General features: G+C 48.1%; 1 protein-coding gene across 1 annotated transcript in view; it reads left to right on the top strand.

Moving 5' to 3' along the window:
• Positions 1-21164, top strand: part of DNAH9 (dynein, axonemal, heavy chain 9) — a 218965-nt gene that overhangs the window by 128253 nt on the left and 69548 nt on the right. The window contains exons 53-59 of the mRNA XM_009894355.1: positions 254-442; positions 1769-2004; positions 4157-4279; positions 6985-7189; positions 11272-11436; positions 14666-14806; positions 19120-19290. Coding sequence (XP_009892657.1) covers positions 254-442; positions 1769-2004; positions 4157-4279; positions 6985-7189; positions 11272-11436; positions 14666-14806; positions 19120-19290 — 1230 coding nt within the window. The remainder of the gene's footprint in view (positions 1-253; positions 443-1768; positions 2005-4156; positions 4280-6984; positions 7190-11271; positions 11437-14665; positions 14807-19119; positions 19291-21164) is intronic.

Genomic DNA, 21164 nt, shown 5'->3' with positions numbered 1-21164 from the left:
GAAGTGATGGATTTTAGACCCTTGATGATTTTAGAGGGGCGATGGAGCAGACAGCTGGGACTCGACGGCAGGACCAGGCTTTCACTGAATGGGATGGGAAAATTAGCAAAGTAACCGTTGAATATTCCCCATCCCCGAGTTTTAACCTTTAGCAAATGGCAGTTGAGTTCAGGGACAAGGTATGGACACGGCCAGATCCTGAGATATTGCTTGAGGAACCACTGTGATGATCAGTTTGATTTGGGAATTGTAGGTTGGGGGACTCGCCTCTGAGAATGTGAGATGGGCTGAAGCTGTGAAGGACTTCAAACAGCAACAGAGCACCTTGTGTGGCGATGTCTTGCTGATCACGGCCTTCATCTCCTACCTGGGCTACTTCACCAAGAAATACCGTCAAGACCTCCTGGATGGCCTCTGGAAGCCATATTTGCACCAGCTGAAGGTAAGCCTTGATTCCTCTGAAAAGCTGTTGTTACTGGAATTAACATGGCCATAAATTTGGATGTCCATAGGCGATCCTCCAAGTAAGGGGATCCCCCAAATGAGGGGTGTCCCCATCGAGTTGGGCTGAGGAGCAGGACGTAGCCACGCTTGGTTTACTCCTCTCTGGGGAAGATGTTTTGGCATCCTCGCTCCATGCGAGTGACCCGATTCCTCCATGCACAGAGGAGAATCCCCGACACAGCGACCCAAGTGCGGAGCGCAGTGCCAGTGCTGTGCAGTTTAAGGAGCGAGGGATGGCCTGGAAGGAGGGAGGTGGTATGGAGAAGGGGTAGCTTGGAGCAGGCAGAGCTCACTGCCAGCTCTCTGGTAGGCGGGGAAAACCTCCAGATGGTTCTTCGTGCTGGACACAAGCTCCATTCGTGCTGGCCGTGCCTCTCAGCTGGCTTCACCCAGGCCTTGTTGTCTGGACCAGATGGAGACTGTCATGCTTCAAACTTGTTTAATAATTTAGTAATTTTTGCAGGTCCTCTCATACATCAGTAATTGCAAGTGCTCGCTCTCCTGCAGGATTTTGCTTTTACACATCAGTACAATAGCTGGATGTTGTAAATCCTGGTGAAACACTAAGAAACTTTTAAATAAGGTCACAACTGGGCAGTGGTGCCCAAATCAAAACGCTGAGAAAAACAGCAAGTTCCTTAGGATGAGATAGGGAAAAAAAATCATTCCATATTTCTTAATACAAAGCCAAAAATTTAGTTAAGAAGGGCAGTGTTATTCCAAAGATGGCCTGACACTCTGTGTAGAAATTTCAAGTAAGTTCCTGTATTCGTAGCAGAAAATTAAAGACCCGTTACGTTCAGGTAACTGGCACAGATAGCTTTCCAGTTGTCACACCCAGAAATGGCCTCCCATGTCAGAGAAGTGTTTCTGGAACTGCTAATGCTCTTTTGCAACACAACAGCGCCTTACGAGGTTGTGAATGAGGTTCTCCCAAGCTGTCGTCTCGGAGACCTCGTACGCGGCAGAGCGTGATCCGAACCTGCGTGGCTGAGCTGCGATTCGCGGTGCTCAGGGCTCCGCAGGCAAAAATCTTCGGGACGCTCTCTTAATTTGCGTTCGTTCATGACAGGATTGGGAAACACTTTTTAGCAGTTCAAAACTATCCTGTAGAATGGGAAAACACTGATAAATATGACTTAGCGGTTTTTAATTAAGCTAACTTTTCCTTAAATATTTACCTGCTCGTCATCTGGTATAGGTCACAAGTCATACGCGCTGGTTTCTGCCGACACGCTAGGAAGCATTTCTCCTTTCCTCGCAGGTGCCGATCCCTGTAACTCCCTCCCTCGATCCTCTGACCATGCTGACAGACGATGCTGACGTAGCGGCTTGGCAGAACGAGGGCCTGCCGGCCGATCGAATGTCCACCGAAAATGCCACTATCCTCACCAACTGCGAGCGCTGGCCCCTCCTGGTGGATCCCCAGCTGCAGGGTATCAAATGGATCAAGACGAAGTATGGCGAAGACCTCCGAGTGATCCGAATTGGGCAGAAGGGGTAAACATCAGCCTTATCGCATAATAATACCTTTTAACGGTTGTCTGCCTGTCGTATTTGATGAGCAGTGTATATTTAACTGCAGCCATCTCAGCCCATTCCATTGAGGAAAACCCTCAAATGTATTTGCGCATTAGCTGCTTATTCATTACCAAAATGATAGAGATTTCTCATTAAAGAGAGGGTCTGTTTAGCGCTTGGCTCAGTTACCATAGAAACTCCTGAAACTGAGAATGGAGAGCACTCCGTGCTGGAGGCTGAGCTATGTGTAAGACTATGGCATCCTCCATCGGGCTCCTCTTGTGCGTTGTGTCCTGACTCAGTTTCCCCCAGGGGGGTGAGTAGGGCTTCCCACATCTTGGAAGAAGAGAGAGGGTCTGGGTGCGGAGGGTGAAGCTGCCAGGAGGATCACCATGCCCCGTGACCCCGTTAGGCTAACTCCACTCCCACGCTGGCACCAGTGGGGAGGCTCTCATTGCAGCACCCCTGCGCTGAGCTGCCTCAACCTTTATGGAGAGCCTTTTCTGGTCCTGGCTCTTATCTCCAGTCAACAGACAGGCTGGTACTCTGCTATCTCGGTTTGCACCTATTTCTGCCCAGCTGGGGTGGAGCAGACCCAGAGTCCAATCCCTGCTTGGGTGGGAGCCCCGAGATTGTTGCTTTAATACAGAACAAAGTGTTGGCAACAGGCGAGAGTGTCCCGAGCTCGGTGCTTGCAAATTCCTGTAGATTTGGAGACGTCTTGGGCTTGCCCAGGCTGTTTCGCTGGTGCTTCCTCTGCTTTCCTCATAGAAAATAACAAGAATTTATTACATTTGATCTTGTGTGGGATGAAAATACAGCTTATTTTCCATTAGAGCAAATTTCTGTTTCCTGGCCAACCTGGCCACCGTGCCTCGCAGGTACTCAAAGCAGTCTGTGACAGCAGTAAGGATCCCAGAGGAGGCACCTAAATCCAAACCTCCAGGATGACAGGAGAGGAACAGACCCTGTAACGTTCATACGCTGCCATTACAGCTTGCTGTGCAGACACAGCGTCTCTGTTTCCCCTCCCTGCCCGGCCAGCGCCCTGGCTGGTGGGGGCTCCAAGAGGGGAGTTCAGTGTGTTGCTGTGGTGTCTCAGGGCCATTGGCCAAAAGCATCATTCCCCTCCCCAGTACAGTAAACAAGGGAGTGTTCCATCATCTGGGAAATGGTGCTGCTTTGCTTCCAACTGCTTCAAGAGGTTTAAACCCACACCTTGCTCTCCGTCAGGTGAGGGCCATTTCAGCAGCTCTTGGGGTCAGCTGCTGTCATTCTCTCCGGCTGTTTCTTTGTATAAAACATTCCTGGGCTCAGAAAAATGGGGGCTGCTGTTCAAGGTTGGGGGTTGCATTGTGCCAACATATTCCTTTAAAGATCAGGCCTAAAAGTCACTCTGAACTTCTTGTCTTAGATCGTTCTACCACCTCTTGAGGTCCCAAACTCTCTAGCTTAGACGAGGAACCTAAATTTTAGCTGGTGGAATTAGTTGGAATGGTTCAGTGGAACAGTGGTGGTGTGACAGCACCCAGAGAGCATCCTCACTGCCTGCCCAGCGCCCCTCTCTCCTCTTTGCGGAGAAGTTGGGTGAAGTGCAAAGCAGCCCTGAAGGAGAGAGCGCAAGCGCTTGACCCTGCCCTCCCCGGTACGAAGCGTTCCAATGCAGAGCATCCCCATCCCACCGCCAGGCACCGGGCAGAGGGGCCCAATTCCCTCCTGTCCTAAGCATCACCCCGAACCCTGGGCAGAACGGAGCTGAAACCTGCTCTTCTGCCGTGCTTTGGCGCAAGATTAACTGTGCCAGTGGGGCCTGGGGGAAACGAAGTATTTGCTAAAAACAACCCTGAGCTGTCCCACGTCTGTTCACTGATGCTCATGCTCTTTTCTTGGGAAAGACGACACCGTTGTTGTTGCTTGTCCTTGGGAGGTCTGAGACCCGATTCTCTCTGTTGAACAGCCAAGACTCTGATGCTGCCACTTTCTGCACTCTATGTTGACACCATCTTACTCCTCTTTCGCAACTGCTGGCACATGCGTGTAGCTGCCATCGCAGCATGGAGCACCCCCCGGTCCCCCTCGCATCCCTCACGCCCAGCCTTGCTGCGGCGGGTACCAATGCTGTGTCCCACAGGTATTTGGACACGATGGAACGAGCCCTGGCTGCAGGAGAACTGGTGTTGATTGAAAACCTGGAGGAATATGTGGATCCAGTTTTGGGGCCGTTGCTGGGGCGAGAAACAATCAAGAAAGGAAGGTGAGCTTTGGGGAGACAGTGGCATGTGGGAGTGGGTTCTCGGTGCGGTCACGCTTTCTGCTCCTGAGCTCAAATTGGGCGTGTTCATCCCCAGCAGCACTAACATCCTGCCCTCAGAAGCGAGGACATTTTAAATCAGGCAATCACAGGCAATTCAGTCATGGGATGGCTTTGAAATAAACCTAAATTTTTCATTTTGTTGGACAGTGTCATTCAAACCTCATGTAAAAGAGCGCCCTGTAATTCTCCTTTTGTAGAGTGACCTTGGTGTCTGTAATTGGCTATCCTGACACTGAATGATGACCAAAATAGCTATTGCTGTTGTGAAGAAAAAGTAACCTTGGGTTTTAGCAAACACTGTGCACCGCTCAGGGGTACAGCTGCAGGTTTAAGCATTAAGAATATATAAGTGTTTCTTAATGAGATCAAGCTCTTCATGGCAGCTGCTGGTCACCCTCCAGCTGAGAGGAGGGCAGTGAGAGGGGCAGCGAGGGACTTCGCTTTCACTTTACATACAGGAAGAAGAAAAAATAAGCACATTTTTAGTGTGTGCTCAAATAACGGCGACCAATCAAACCTGGCGCTCAGCGCTGAACTTGATTCAGGGTCTCTTTTGATGTTGTTTCGCTGGCTCTCGCAGAGTGGAGTCGTCGGCCTTTAGAAGGATGCGCGTTGTTCTGGCTTTTAAAAGTCGCTGCTGCTGGCAGGAGCCTGGCGTGGGCTGACCTCTCTGCCTCGCTCTTGGCTTTGTGCAGTAAATAACAAAAAAGCCTGTGAAACTCTGCCTTTCACATTCCTGAGGTTCTTTGAGGATCGTTTCCGTTAAAGTATCCTCGGACGATGTAAGCTGCTGGGAAAAGCTGGAGAGTTTGCAGGGGAAATCATCTTGAGAGAGGTGCCTGGTTGTGGGCTCAGGTGCCGGACGGTGGGGAATGATGGTCCCAGGTGAAGGGGGAGAGAAATGTTTGAAAGTGGAGGTGGGGGTACGGCAGAGGTGGGGTGACTCCTCAGCCCCCCATGGGCTGAGTCATCCCCTTTTGGGACTGTGTGTCTCTGCTCTCAAAGCTCCCTGTGAGATCACGTGTTTCCTAAGAGAGGGAAAATAAGTCATAAATCAAATAAAAAGTCTGTGGGGTTTGCATTTCCCAGGACACGAGCCCAGACCCTGCAGATGCTGGTAGTCTGGAGCAAGAAGGTTTTTTTTTGAAGTTGGGGCTCTCGGTGATATTTCTGGGTGCTGCTGTGAATGTTTCACCACTGTACAAGCAATCGAGGTGGCCAGGAGGACACCTGCAGAGCTGCCATTTGACTGGAAAGTGTAGTCAAATTCCCACGATAACACCACTGTTCCCATAACGGAATGGCTGGAGAGCAGCCCTGAGGAGGAGGACCTGGGTGTGCTGATCAACGAGAAGCTCAACATGAGCCAGCAATGTGTGATCACAGCCCTGAAGGCCAACCCCATCCTGGGCTGCATCAGAAGAAGTGTGGCCAGCAAGGCGAGGGGGGCATTCTGCCCCTCTGCTGCGCTCTGGGGAGACCCCACCTGGAGTGCTGCATCCAGCTCTGGAGTCCCCAATATAAGAAGGACATGGAGCTGCTGGAGTGTGTCCAGAGGAGGGCCACGAGGATGATCCAAGGGCTGGAGCACCTCTCCTATGAGGAGAGGCTGAGAGAGCTGGGGCTGTTCAGCCTGGAGAAGAGAAGGCTCCGGGGACATCTTATTGCGGCCTTCCAGTACCTAAAGGGGCTACAGGAGATCTGGGGAGGGACTTTTTATGAGGTCATGGAGTGACAGAACGAGTGGTGATGGCTTCAAACTGGAAGAGGGGAGATTTAGATTAGGTATTAGGACGAAATGTTTCACTCTGAGGGCAGTGAGCCCCTGGCTCAGGTTGCCCAGAGAAGCTGTGGCTGCCCCATCCCTGGAGGTGTTCAAGGCCAGGTTGGACGGAGCTTGGAGTAAGCTGGGCTGGTGGGAGGTGTCCCTGTCTATGTCAGCGGGGTTGGAACTTGATGATCTTCAAGGTCCTTTCCAACCTAAACCATTCTATGATTCTATAACATTCAAGCCACGACCCAGAAAGCGTTTCCAATTTCTCTTTTCCTCTGGTCCCCATGGGCTTTGTTAAACTCAGGTCCAGAGTATGTTGATTCCTGGGGTCTCTGTGGGTTTTAGACTTGATGTCAGAAGTGTAGACCAGGAGAAAATGGGGTTTTCCTGAGTGGCATTCCCTCCAGGAGCGGCAGGCAGCTGCTCGCCGAACCCGCATCACTGCTCAGGCTCAGCACAAGCGCAGAGTCAGCCTCAGCTCAGCCAACAGAGTCGGCAATTTTAGCTGTGGCTAATTAAAATCTCAATGCTGGGAAGCTTTTCCTCCGTGTAACACCAACTTTAGGGAGAACACAGCCTCCGTGAAAAGCAGAGGAGGGTTCATGGTAGACCTGGCCCTCCTGCTGCGGGGAACCATGAGCCTTCTCAAATAGGATCCAAAATTCAGGGGCGACTCTCTGGGGTTTTTATCCTAAATCAGAACTGATCCATGTGTGCCCAATTTTAAATACTTTTTGCTTTAATAGTGATTTCTGTGTGAAGAGTGCAAAGTCCCACGCCGGGGGATGCTGGTGGCTGGTACCACCATTTGTCTTTGGGTGAAACGTCCCGGAGGAGATGTGTGCTCGTGCTCCTTTTGCTCTAATTACAGGTGCATTAAGATCGGGGACAAGGAGTGTGAGTTCCACCCCGCTTTCCGCCTCATCCTCCACACCAAGCTGGCAAACCCCCATTTCCCACCCGAGCTGCAGGCGCAGTGCACCCTCATCAACTTCACTGTCACGCGGGACGGCTTGGAGGACCAGCTGCTGGCGGCGGTGGTCAACATGGAGAGGCCGGACCTGGAAGAGCTCAAGGTCAGTAGCTGGGAGTTTACACTGGGAGCAAGTGTAAATAATAACAATATAATTTAACAACAGCAAATATTATTATTATTGTCATCGTCATCATCTTCATCATCATCTTCATCATCATCATCATCATAATTATTACTATTATTATCATCATGATTACTATCATTATCATTATTATTAGTATCATTATCATTATTATCATTATCATTGTAGTTTAAAACAAATAGCATTTAATGTGCAAGGTTGCAGAGATTGCTGAGCTCATCATAAAATCAGGAGAATTCTCATGAATGACAAACTGAGGGATTTTTTTCTTCAGGCTTCTGTTTTCTTGGTATTTTGGGAACACTTTCTACTTTTTGGGAACGCTTGCTACTTCATGGTTTTTCTGCAAAAATCTGGGTAAGAATCTCATTCTTTTCCTACTCCTCTTGGAAATGGAAACTGAGATTCTCATTGCATCGGGTTTTTCTGGACTTCACAGATTTAATTTTGGAGGAAGGATTAATGTCACGTAATTTTAGGCATTTATGGTATAAGATTCCTACCCTATAAGTATTGTGCGGCTGGTAATGAAATGTTTCTGTTCTGGTTTTTCCTACCACTTGTTTGTAACAAGCTGAAATGTTCTCTTTTTTAATAGCTATGGCTTCAGTTTCAAGATAATTTTTAAAAGAAAATCCTTTGTTCTACTGGCGCATTTAACAATGGAACGAATATGTGTAATACTAAATATTTACTGAGAGTGGGAACGCATTTACCGCACGTGCTCAGTCAGGCCAGGCCGGGTTTGTAATAATCTTTTCATTTAATGAGGTTCTAAAGTACGTTAGCTGTGCAGCCGTAATGATGCGTTCAGTTTTAACCAGACTCATGTGCTAACGAGCCAAAAGAGGGCATCAAAAATACATAATGAAGTGATTTAATGTGTAAGCCGTGGCTGTCTCGCTGGGACCGTGAGAGGCCCAAAGCCCCTTGATGGCGCCCCCCGGCACGCGCTCGGCTCCGGGTCGCAAATGCTGCCAACGGCCCTGTTCCTGCGCGGAGTGTCACTGCAGGGGCTTGGGGGGGTGACCGCCATTAGCAGAGCGGTGTCGTTAACTGCTGTTATGTTAAGGACCGTTCCTCTTGGCCTCGGCACCGTCGCTGTTAGTGGTTGCTGTCACAATGAGAAAGACAAGCTCAATATCATGCGCAGTGTACAAATCCACAATTAGGCTCTGAAAATGAATAACTCACAGTCAGCAGCGCGTCCCTCCTGTCCTGTAATGGAATGGAGCACTAGAAAACAGTGAAAATTCTGTGAATTAAGGGTGGCACCTTTTGAAGGCCCCACTCCTTCAGGGCAGGTGTGCTGTGGAAGGAGGTTGAGCACAGGACAAGGGAAACACATGCCCAGGCGCCGTCTTTGCCACTGGCAGGGGGATGTGGGGCTGCAGGTGCCCTTCAGAAAGCACAAACAGGTTGGTGGCGGGTGTAATTTTCTTTCGGGCGGTGAGCCCCTGGCACAAATTGCCCAGAGAAGCTGTGGCTGCCCCATCCCTGGAGGTGTTCAAGGCCAGGTTGGACGGGGCTTGGAGCAACCTGGGCTGGGGGGAGGTGTCCCTGCCCAGGGCAGGGATGACACTGGGTGGTCTTCAAGATCCCTTCCAACCCAAACCGTTCTGATTCCATGATTCAGTAGGTAAAGTGTGCGTGAAAGTCCCTGCGCATTTGGGCTGTGATGGACAGTGTTGAGGTCCTTCAGGAAAGAAGGTGCTGTGCAGGAGTGGATTGAAAATACAGGGTGGGCTTTTTTTTTTTTCTCTCTTGTTTGTGATGTTAAAATAATACAATAAAATGGGCAGAAAGGGGGAGCACAGGTGGCTGCTGGGGCTGAGCTGGGAAGGGGCAGTGAATCCTGCGAAACTGGCCTGTAGCTTTGGTGAACATTTTTATTTTTTTTTCATGGAACAAAATTGTGAAGGCTCTCAGAGTAACCTGTTTCCCAGAAGTAGCGCTGTTATATATCAACTGTGAAATAACAGCTAATGAGCTCCACAGCAGAAATAAGAAATGATGACCTTGCTACTGCCGAAAACAATAGCATGATAAAGCTGCAACAGATGTGGGCTGTTGTGGGGAATGCAGCATTGTGTACACTTCTAAGGGTGCGTTTCAAAAATTGCATGGTGATTACAAGCTATTGGAGCAAAAATCACACACATCCTCATTAATAACTCCAGGGCTTACAGTCCGTGGTCTGGAATAATAGCTTGCAAAATGTCATTTTTCAAGGCATGCTATGCTTGAATGACAGGAATGCACAAAATTAGCCATGTTAGTTTTCTGTTTCAAGACTTGTAAAATATTTACCACCGTGGGCAAACTCCTGTGTGTAATGCCTACAGAGCAGGCCTCGAAAACCAGCCGTTTAGAGCTTAAATGCCAATAAAAGGCACGCTTCGGTGCGCACTCGGCTGAGCACTTGGGTTGACATTAACATGGAATGAGTGTGTGTGCAGCCAGTATATGAAATTTCAGCCCAAATGTTGAAAGATGACTTATTAATGGAAGAGTCCGTTAATCTGCTTGAAAACCTCTGACAACAGAGCAAATACTGTTGGCTTCTTTCTGCGTTGTGGGAGGGGAAGAGACATGGGGTCATGTTTCCCATTTCTGGGGATCTTCCAGACCCCGTAGGTGGTTGGAAGGTGTGGGTATGTTTTAAAAAAAAATGTCTTTGGAACATTAAATCATTTGGCTTATGTCACTGAATCTGTCATGTGCCAGTTGTCGTGGCCCAGAACTTGTCTCAATTCCATGTGCCCCATATCTGCTGCTTCATGGAGCTGGTGATTTCTTGCAGGGCTATAAAACACTCTTTGGCAAGTTACTTGGATTTCTTGGTTGTGTCACTTGAATACAGTCTGAGGATTTAAAACAGTGTGTCGGGCAGTAGTGTTTTACATAGCAGGGGTTTAGCTGAATGCCTTCATTTGTGTAGAGAATAGTCACCGGGCTTTTGTCTTAGCAGCATCCGAATGGGATGCAGAGCTTTCCCACCAGATGTTTTCTGTGATAACTCTAAAAATAGGCATTCACAATAGCACCATATAGTGGAATAACGTAATATACCTGAAATCCAGGAAAGATGCCGTTTCCCTGAGCAAACACATAGAATAGGGCAATCACATTTCATGGGAGAAAGCCTGTTCTGGAGGATCAGTTCAGAAAGGAGCCAGATGAGAGTCTTTGTTTCCACCATGAACAGCGCTAATGACGGGTATTTCTGCAGAAGAGAGGAAAATGGAACAAGTGTCTGGGGAGAATGCAGGGGGCCTTTCACAGAAATTGGAAGAATTTGCACTATAATTCAGAAGATCTGTCCTCGAGGTGAGATGGTTGTTACTGGTCTGTTATCTGCTTGGCCATCTTTGTGCTGAGTTTGCAAAGCCTTTGGCAGGGGCACTTTGTCTTTGCCTGTAGAGTTCCTAACACAGTAAGCCACTGGTCCCAGTGAGATCTCAAGGCCAAAATACAAATGGGAGCAGCAATCAAGTCAGGCTGTAACGCTTCCCTCCGTCTTGATCCTGAGATGTGTTGAGCTCACCTCTGGACCCAACTGACCTTGCTGTTGTTTTTGTCATCAGGCGTTATCCCCATGGTCCTCATTGCTGGTGTGACTGGTGTAGGTGTATAATGGCAAGTGCAGAGGTTCACCAGGAGGGGTGAGAGGCAGCAGGGACTATCCAGGCTGACTTGAGCCCAATAAATAGATATTTCTAAGACAGACATGCAGCATATATGTTTCAGGTCGGGGATGAAGGTCTTTTCCTCCTGATCTATTTCTAGTGTTTTAATACATTCCTGGCTGGTTTCTCCTGGTGCTTTCTGTGCTGTTCAAGGTTCCTCTGAGTTGGTGGCTTGTTGGATATGGACGGATCCCCAAAGCTCTGCCCGTGTCCAGGAGTCTCAGAGAGCAGGAGTAAGCAATACCGGACTATGGCAATTGTCAGTTAGAAGCCTGTTCCCATGTGAAGGTGATTAATCCTTCCTTTTCCTTGTGTTTTGTGGCTGAAACTTTCTGAATTTATTATTTGCAGTCAGATCTCACAAAGCAACAAAATGGATTCAAAATCACCTTGAAGACGTTAGAGGACAACTTGCTTTCCCGGCTGTCGTCAGCATCTGGGAACTTCCTGGGAGACACAGCGTTGGTGGAGAACTTGGAGATCACTAAGCAGACAGCTGCAGAAATTGAAGAGAAGGTACAAAGACAGCGATAGCCTAGAGAAAAGCATGTGTGTGATGTTATCTCTAAGGATTTCTAGGTGCATAGAAAGGAGCGTAACTTCTTTACCCATCTCTGGCCCTTCTGCTGAGTAGAGAATAGAAAGTGGTATAAATTGAAGTGCTCTCCATTCTGGACAGCTTCAGGCTATTTAGTTCTTTGCAGCTTTTGTATGTTAAATTGCCTATTTAAGACCAAGAGAAAACGTCAGCGCCTAATGTAAAAACAATAAAATTTACACACTGTATCAAGGCAGCTTCAAACTGTTCCAGTGTAATCCTGAATATATCACACTTCCTCAATTAAACTCGATTTTAGTACTGACCGGGGACTGGAATTTGTTGAGTTTGCCATCTTGAGTTAATTTTCAAGAACTTGGGTATTTCGTACCTTGCCGTTCCTTAGAGTATAAATCAGCGTTTGTGTTAGCTGTGCAGTGTCAGCAGTGCCACCTGCGTTGTTCTCCTTGCTGGCTGGGTGGGCTTAGTTAAGTGCATGGTGGTTTCCCCTGCCACTGAGGCAGCTTGAGAAGTGTGGTTGTCGGGCCAGGATTGCTATAGACCTCCTGCAGGGCCATTCTCAACTGCTTCGCTCTGCAGTCCTCCCATCTTCACAGCCCGCCCTTGTCCTCCTCCAGCCCACTGGCCTCTGCTGCCTGGACCAGTTACCCACGGACTGGGGTCAGGGCTGGAACTGCCTCTCGCTTCCCAGTGCTGTAGCCCCAGCGACCAAGGAACTAAGTGATCCACCACATTAAAAACTGGAATTATTTCTGCTAGTCGTTCATGGTACATCAGATGCATTCAGGTCCCTACGGAGGGTTTGTTTGAACCCCCAAAGGGGACGTTGAAGGGATGTTTTGACCTGGCAAGCTTGGCATCTCCCTCTTGAAGTAGGGGTTCTTGAAGCGCTTCAATTTCTAAACAAGTTGTGGTTGTAAAGTTGGTCACTGCCAGCTCTCTAGCAACAGGGATGAATTTTGGAGTTTGCACCTGTTTTTTATGGGTTTGGTGCCCACAAGCTGTCGCGGGGCCCTATGAGAGGTCTGCTTCTCAAGTCAACCCTTAATCTGTTCTTGGTTTGTCTACCCAAAGAAGAATGTTCAACCAACAATTTCCTTTCTATGAAAGTCCTCCCTGCTCCATTTGTGGATAGCAATTGTCTTCCCCACCTCTGGCTTTTATCCCACTAACTTTATTAATCGTTTTGGTGATGGGATATCTAAAAGTTAGTTGCCTAAGTCTAAGGTAGACTGTGGGCTCCCTTTATAGTCAGTGGAGACACATGGGTGCTGCCAGAATGAGGACTCATCTGATATAGACAGGTGATTCATGGCCCATGTGGATGCTTGTTTCTGCAGTAGACATCAAAGCTGCTCATTGAGGGACTCAGATCTTCATTGCTCATGGGGATTGCAACCTGGTTTGGTGGGAGGTGGCCCTACCCATGGCAGGGAGTTTGGAACTAGATGGTCTTTAAGGTCCTTTCCAACCCAAACCATTCTGTGATTCTATGTGCAAGCAGGCTAATCCCACAGACCCCAACATGTGTTGGTTGCACACAACAGGTTAAGGCTCAGTCTGTGCTTCATTGGGAAGGTTTGATGTGCTCCAGCCAGATGTGCTCACACCAGCTCAGGTCCCGGCAGAGGGAGACCCAGTGGTGTGTGTTTCGGTGGGGGCTGTGTCATGCCCTGCTGGCTTGTACAACATGTGCTGAGCCCTTTTCTGCCACATCCCCATTGCACAGTTTGCTGAGCTAGCTGGATCAGCACCGGCTCGGCAGCGTGTTGCTGTGTTTGCGGGACACTGAACGTAACCAGAGCCTAAAATAATCCCCGAGAGGCTCGAGGGTGTCACTTGATGCTGCTGAAGTGGAACGAAAGACTGAACAGGACTGAGACGATAATGGGGTGATGTATCTGCCAAAAGGATTTTCACCATGTCTGTCACAGCAGCTATGCAGACACCTGGCCAGCAAGGTAGGGCTGTATTAAATGCTGGTGAGGAAAGACAGCAAATAGCTGCTATAAATTAGCAGTTTTCAGCCTTGAGGGAAGCTGCCTGGAGAGCAGCACTAAGTCTGTTCAGCCCTGTGTTATTAATGACCTGCGCAGGAAGGGGGGCAATTAGCAGGATAAACTCATTGATGAGAAAAACAATCCCAGATAGTGAAAAGCAGGGATCCTGGTGAGAAGCCTGGAGGGGGCTCGGGAAAACAGAGGACTGGGCATCGGGGTGGTAAATGCAGCTAAATGGAGAATATGCCAGAGGAAGCCAACCGCAGCCCGGGCTGCATCCCCAGCAGCGTGGCCAGCAGGGCGAGGGGGGATTGTGCCCCTCTGCTGCGCTCTGTTCTGGAGAGACCCCCCTGCAGTGCTGCCTCCAGCTCGGGGGGTCCCACCAACAGAAGGACACGGAGCTGTTGGAGCGGGGCCAGAGGAGGCCCCGGAGATGCTGGGAGGGCTGGAGCCCCTCTGCTGGGAGGACAGGCTGGGAGAGTTGGGGGCGGTCAGCCTGGAGAAGAGAAGGCGAAAAGGGGAGACCTGAGGGCCCCTTCCCGTGCTCCAGGAGAGCTGAGGAGGGACTCCTGATCAGGGAGGGGAGTGATAGGACGAAGGGGAACGATTTGAGACTGAAAGAGGGGAGATTTAGATTAGAAATTAGAAAGAAATTCTTTCCTGTGCAGGTGGTGAGCCCCTGGGGCAGGTTGCCCAGAGAAGCTGTGGCTGTCCCATCCCTGGAGGTGTTCAAGGCCAGGTTGGACAGGGCTTGGAGCAACCTGGGCTGGTGGGAGGTGTCCCTGCCCAGGGCATATATAGAACCATAAATAGAACATATATGTAGCCATAAATATAGCAGAGAGGACTTCCATAGAAAGGAAAGTGTTGGCTGAACATTTTCCTTCAGGTAGATGGACCGATAACAAATTAAGGGTTGACTTGAGAAGCAGACCTCTAACTAGATGATCTTTAAGGTCCCTTCCAACCTAAAACATTCTATGATTCTGTGAAGGGGGGATGCTGGGAGTGGGCGACCCGAGCCTGGCTGCACTGTGATTTGGAGGGCAGAGACAGGTCCCTGCGGTGGTCGCAGGTGGGTTGCCCAGTGCTTGACCTGACGTCTTTGCAGCAGATGTCAGTCCTGCCCTGGGCTGAATTCACAAAGATGTTTTCCCAGCAATTTTGTTCTGTGTTTTCCTCCCAGGTCCAGGAGTCTAAGGTGACAGAAACCAAGATTAACGAGGCCAGAGAGCACTACCGGCCCGCCGCTGCACGGGCCTCTCTGCTGTACTTCGCCATGAATGACCTCCATGCCATCCATCCCATGTACCAGTTCTCTCTGAAGGTATTGTCCCCACAGCCCTGGGAGGCAGTGCCGCTGCTTCTCGCCCTTATTGAGGTTCAAGGTCATTGCCTTGGGCCTCTCGGGGATATTTGAACTCCCAGACAAAAAGGTGATCTAACCTAAACCATTCTGCTGATTCGGATTTATGGAAAAGTTTCCTGTAATTCATTTCTTTATATGTCTACTTAACACACATGACTCTTAAATGGTTTTGCAATAGTGTTTAGTGCTCATTGGGAAAGATTTGTCCAAAAGTCGCTGCAAACACTGAGCAGAGCGCGTTCACCGCTGCCCTCTATGGAAGGAGCAGAGCTTCAGCTGCACCTGCAAAGACCCGGGGAGGAGTGGTCTGAATGGCGAAGGAAAAGGTCCCTCTGTGTCAAGTAGTGAGTGTGGGTCAGGGTCCCTCCTGGGCTCCAAATTTGCCGGTCAGCCCACCGCAGGTGGCCAGATTGGGATCGGGTTAGATGAGCTTTAATTAGCTTTTCTTTCGTTTGCTTGGTTGTTTTCTAAGCAGTTGGAGTCTGGTGGAAAGACACAGTCTGACTTAGCGATGCATTAACATCCTTTATTACTAAAAATCCAGGAAGTTTCTTGGCAAAGCAGGACCCTATGAACCATTTGTTCTTTCTTCCATATTCACACACTTGGCCTGGCAGAACAAGATGCGCAGTGGATTTAAAAGATATCATATGGGGAAAAAGCTAACAAAGTACTTTTTTCTGTGTATTTTATATATTTTTGCACAGCATTTGGAGTCACTTACTCCATCACTTGATCTTTTCTTTATGTTTACATCAGTTCGGTATTTGTGATGTCCTCAGGGTCATAATGCCTGTGCAGATACTTCATAAGTTACCAGGAATCACCGCAGCCCTTAACGATTATCCGATACCTTGATGTTGAAACAGTCCTGATTTCCCAAATGACACAGTGTTAAAACATCGCGTCACTGTCTAAACACAGTCCTGTCCCACTAAGAACACATCACCAGGGATTTGTTGCCCCTTCCTGTACAAAAGGCACGTCGTTCCTACTTCCACCTCTGCAGCACAGGCAGGGTCCCGTGCAGCCGGGCTGTCGGGAGCTTGGATGCTTCCTACGTTACGGTCACAAAAGCCTTTCAGGTAGTCAGCAGCATGGTGTGAAATCCACCTTTGGGTTACTGTCTGGGTGTGGGTGGTGTGCTGGAACGGTTAGTGTGTGCATGATGTGAATGTTCACTGCCTTTTGCCCTGGGTCCGCCCACACGCTTAACTTCAGTCTGGAAAGTCACCTGAAGAGCTGTGGTTTTGCTCTTCTCGCCATGTTGTTTCGCCATCTGACAGACCAGCAAGCCCACAGCCTAAAATGTCCTTAGACTAGAAGTCCAGAGGGGATTTACAGGTGTGTTACCACCTCGCAGTGTGGCCGTTGGCAGTCTCAGCTACAGGCATGCTGCTGATGGCGGTATGAACACCCCAGTGGGGACCATGCTGGGAGAGAGACCTCTTCTTGCCCTGCGCTCCTAAAATAAATGTGTAAGAGACATGGCCAAAGGGTCTGTGCCTCAAAGGCGTTGCTACTTTTCCTTCTTGTCTAAAGAGATTGCCCTTCCCTGCAGAGCAAGCGTAGCTCTGTAGTACGTGGACACGTTACACAGAGAACTAGGAGTGATGTCCCTCCTTTGGAGAACATTCCCACCTGGAGCTGTTCTCACCAGAAGACCTGGAGAACAATTCCAACATGACAGGTTGATTTCATTGTAATTATTACTACTCATAGTGATGGGACTGAACTGTCCCACTTCCCATGTGGCAGCAGAGCCCAGTGGGAAGCTTTTGTGGGAATGAGAGCATGGCCATGTTTTCCAAGTCTCTTTGAGACACCACAGCTTCTCTTCATGGCAGGTGTCGATAGATTGAGCCTCCACTTGCCACAGAGGAGGAGCTAGATCTTTAGAATGGAATATATGACCAGTAGTGAATTCATAGTTCATGTCTTTGTTTGATGTTTGGGCATCACTTAATAAGTTGTTTTCTGTTCCTTGACTGGTGGGAAGTGGGATTTCTTTCAAGCTGTCCCCTCTGTCTTTGAAGCCGCTCAGGCTGTGGTCCCCTCGTTCTCTGCTCTGCATGTGCTGCCCTGCTCTGCATGAGCAGCTTCTAAGGACCTGCTGCAGTAAAAATGAAAGTGTAGCCAATGCCTTGCCTTGGCAGAGTAGTCTCAACAGGTCTGCCCAGTAGACACCCAAGGGCCTTTCAGGGTATTTATTGAAGAATTCCGGTTTTAATGTTACAATAAATGAAAGACTTTTTTTTTTTTTTTTTTATCACAGGAGAAAGGTATTTCGGGGGACAGAGGGTTAAATGAGATGGCATCCTAGTCTAGAACGTCTTCCAAACAATTTCTTACCTTGACAAGTGACCTGAAAAAAGTAGTTGAGAAGAGAATACAATATTTTGAGCCTCATCCACAAAGAAGCTTTTATTTTTTTATACTTACAACTCATGTGTTGAAATAATTTTACCAGGAAAATGTACAGAATATCTTTTGTGCCAGAGTGCCTTTGAAAGATTCATTCCTTACACATGCATAATAGATACAGGAGTTTCTGAGGTTTCACCTTTAATCTGTGTCTTCTGTATTTTGTTTGTTTTATGTTTTCCAGTTAATATTAGCAATGTGTATAAATACATAGAAAATTATTGGGTGAAATGTTTTTATCTAATAAATTTTGATGACAGATCATAAAACGTTGTGTAAAGATGCACAGAGATGATTTTGAAATACGTACCACACAGCTAGAAGCCCATTATAAATTAGAGCACACAAGATTTGTATGCTGCTCTGCAGCATGTTTTAACACAATTTAAAGAAATGTTAAGCAGGAAGATGCATTCTGCAATTATTTAATAATTCAGTAGGTACCAATGGTACTTTAATTTGTTGAGGCATCGGTTTTGCTTTGTAAAACCCTAAAGATACTGCTGCCAAGACAGTCGTGCCTTGTCCAGTTGGTGCTATTAATTTGTATTGCCCTCATTATCTCCTGTTAGCTGTGTCCCGGTGCAGGCGGCCTTTGCATTGCGAATCACAACTCAGGCTTTTTTTTTTTTTTTCCTTTTTCTTTTTCCAGTTGCATTTGATAATTTTCTAATGAGTTTTCTTTGGACGGCTCTGAAAGTTTTTTGTCTTTTCTCATTTAGATCAGAAGTGTTGTTATGGGAATCCTTGGTATCTTATGTAAGAGCGTAATTCTCCATGCGTGCACCAGTCCCCGAGGGGACTTCACTGACTGGTTAATCCCACTTCCACAAGATGAAATCCTACCTGCCCTTCTCACCTACTCCTTTGCTGAATCCAGACAGTAAAACACTCGTGGGGTTTTTTGTTTAGGGGAATTGCTTTCTAGGTTGAAACATTTGTGAAATGGGAGCTCTGCTTTTCTCTGGGAACACCACTGTCTTTTGGCTCAGCGTTCGCAGCAAAAGCGGACTGGGTAATCCCTGTGAGACACCACCTTTGGTCAGAGAAATGTTTCCTATATCCATTGTGTCTTAACTCACTCAGCCTCTCTCTGCATTACTTTCTCAAGCTTGAGAGAGTGCAGTGTCACAGGACCTGTTGGAGTGGGTCCGGAGAAGGCCACGGAGATGATCAGAGGGCTGGAGGCCCTCTGCTGTGAGGACAGAGAGAGAGAGTTCGGGGTGTTCAGCCTGGAGAAGAGAAGGCTCCCGGGAGACCTTAAAGTAGCTTTCCAATATCTGAAGGGGGCCAACAAGAAAGCTGGAGAGGAACTTTTTGGAAGGGCATGTAGTGATAGGACGAGGGGGAATGGCTTCAAACTGGAAGAGGGCAGGTTTGGATTAAACATTAGGAAGAAATTTTTCACTGTGAGGGTGGTGAGGCATTGGCCCAGGTTGCCCCGAGAAGCTGTGGCTGCCCCATCCCTGGAGGTGTTCAAGGCCAGGTTGGACGGGGCTTGGAGCAACGTGGTCTGGTGGGAGGTGTCCCTGCCCAGGGCAGGGGCGGTGGAACAGGATGATTTTTAAGGTCCCTTCCAACTCTACCCATTCTGTGATTCCGTCATTGCCTGGCTGTATGTTCCAAAAAAAGCAGCTAAAGGCAGGTAGCGGGTCTGCTCTCTCTCTCTTGTTGCCCTGCCTCCTGCAGCTGGTGGGCCACGCTGCTGGGCAGATGGGGATGCTTTATTTGTGGCTCTAGAGATAGAGTGTCTGAGTTGGCTTTGCTCATTGCAACACTTCAGGTAATGCCCAGGAGCATGCAAAGAACATGTAGAAACCACCGGTGTCCTGTGTCTCCCCACCCAGGCGTTCAGCGTGGTGTTTCAGAAAGCCATTGAGAGGGCAGCTCCAGATGAGAGCCTGGCCACGCGCGTGCTGAACCTCATCGACAGCATTACCTTCTCCCTGTTCCAGTACACAACCCGGGGGCTGTTTGAGTGTGATAAATTGACCTACACTGCTCAAGTTACCTTCCAGGTAAACATCACCGTTTCATGCAATTTGTATGCAATGATTTATTTTACAGGCAAAGCTATTGGCACGCAGAGAAAGCTCAAACTGTCACAGCTGTGGCCTTCAGCATCAGAGCAGCAAACACAAGGGCTGGGGAACTGATTTTCTTCTCTGCCTCTCTTGCTGATAACAGCCACAGATGCTGTGTTTGATTTGCATTATGCTGACAAATGGTTGTTTGAGAGAGTAATACCTGCTTGCAGGACCTGAAAAAAAAGGGCAAAGCAAGCTGGGCTCGAAGGCTTATTGGTCTTATCCAAAAGAAATGCGTGCTCCGCAGCTGCTGTCTTTTGTCTAGTACGTTAGTATAATTTTTAGCCTACAATCTAAGCTACGAGACCTTTGTAAATCCCTATGCTGCAATCAAATTTGATCAATAAATAGTGCTTGGTGTGGTGTTGCAAAGTTGTTACTAAGTTTGTGCAGTGAATGGCTGTGTGAATGCCCTGACATGTAGAATGCAGATATGAACTGAATTTGCAGTGCTCAAACACCGTGCAGGTCTAGTTACCCTTGATCCAGTGATTGCCGTGATTTTTCTTTAAATTCTACGTAACAAAATACTATGTGTAAAAGGCAAAGTAAGTATATATATATACATACATATGTATAGATATATTAAAAAAACAGACTCCAACAATATATTTAGTTAATAAATTGCCTGTTTGTAAAAAGACAGCTTATATTTTGCAATGTCAGCCTTAATTCTGACCCAAAGGATACCTGAATTTTCTAATATGTATCTCTAAATAAAGTATTTAAGTAGCACACGTTGTGCTTGCAGCTACACTAAGCGTTAAAAAATAGTTAATGGGTCACTTTACTCTGTTAGGAGAACCAGCACCTGTGGTTTCAGGGTGTGGAGGCAGTTGAGTGATGAGGAATGGGATTCTCCCATATAAAAAAGCAGTTGGCTCTGGAACCGAGTGCCTCATTGCCATCACTGGGGGAGGTGGTGCCAGGCACACTTCAGATGCCGTTGCCCAGTAGGCCACAATGAGATACAGTCTGGGATCTGTGACAAGGAAATAACGAGCTCACCACTCCAGCACTGCTCTTTTCCCACCCAGAATTGGTGCTCAGGGTTTTGGAGTTTGTCTCTGAGGTTTCAGCCGTCTGGCAGTGCGCTTGGAGCAGTGGCTCCAGCCGGGCTCGTGAGCACGTACGGCTTCCCAGGATTACCTCAAACAGAGCTCCGGCCATCGTGCTCCTGTGCTCCTGAAAGCCACCGTTGGTGGTGAACACATCACCAGTAGCTGAATAGCCCAGGTGCTCTCCAGTGTTTGAGACCTCCACAACCTGCTTATTCTCTTGGTGCCTGTACCATGAGTTTTTTGTGTTTGGTTTTGTTTTGTTTTTTCCATTTTGTTTTGATTTTGTTAGTTTGTTTGTTTTAAACATTCTTCACTTACTTTCAAAATGCAGCAAGATAGTGAGAGATGGACATGACCATCAGACACATGCTCTGGTTCCTTTCCAGAAAGTTGTGTGTTCCCTAACTGCAGATATCAAGCACAGGACCCTGTTATGGTTTGAGGAACCCACAACAATTTATTGTTGTTTAGACAATTACTCTCTCACCCAATGACCCCTCCCCACCCGGGAAGGGGAATCGGGGAAAAAAGCAAGGAAACCTGGGGTTGGAATATAAACAGATTTGATAGAATAAGACTAGATAATTAACATAAATAGCACTAAAGAACCAATATTGATCTCGATACCAACATAAAATACCCAAGGACTATACTCAGCCCATTCCATCCGTAGAAGCTGTGCACCCCCAGCAGTGACAGCCAATGTGGGACACTGTGAGCGCTGCGGCTTCGGGAGGAAGGGAT

Source organism: Charadrius vociferus, unplaced genomic scaffold, assembly GCF_000708025.1.
Source record: "Charadrius vociferus isolate BGI_N301 unplaced genomic scaffold, ASM70802v2 scaffold121, whole genome shotgun sequence".
Lineage (NCBI taxonomy): Eukaryota > Metazoa > Chordata > Aves > Charadriiformes > Charadriidae > Charadrius > Charadrius vociferus.
This window is presented reverse-complemented; position numbering and strand designations above follow the sequence as displayed.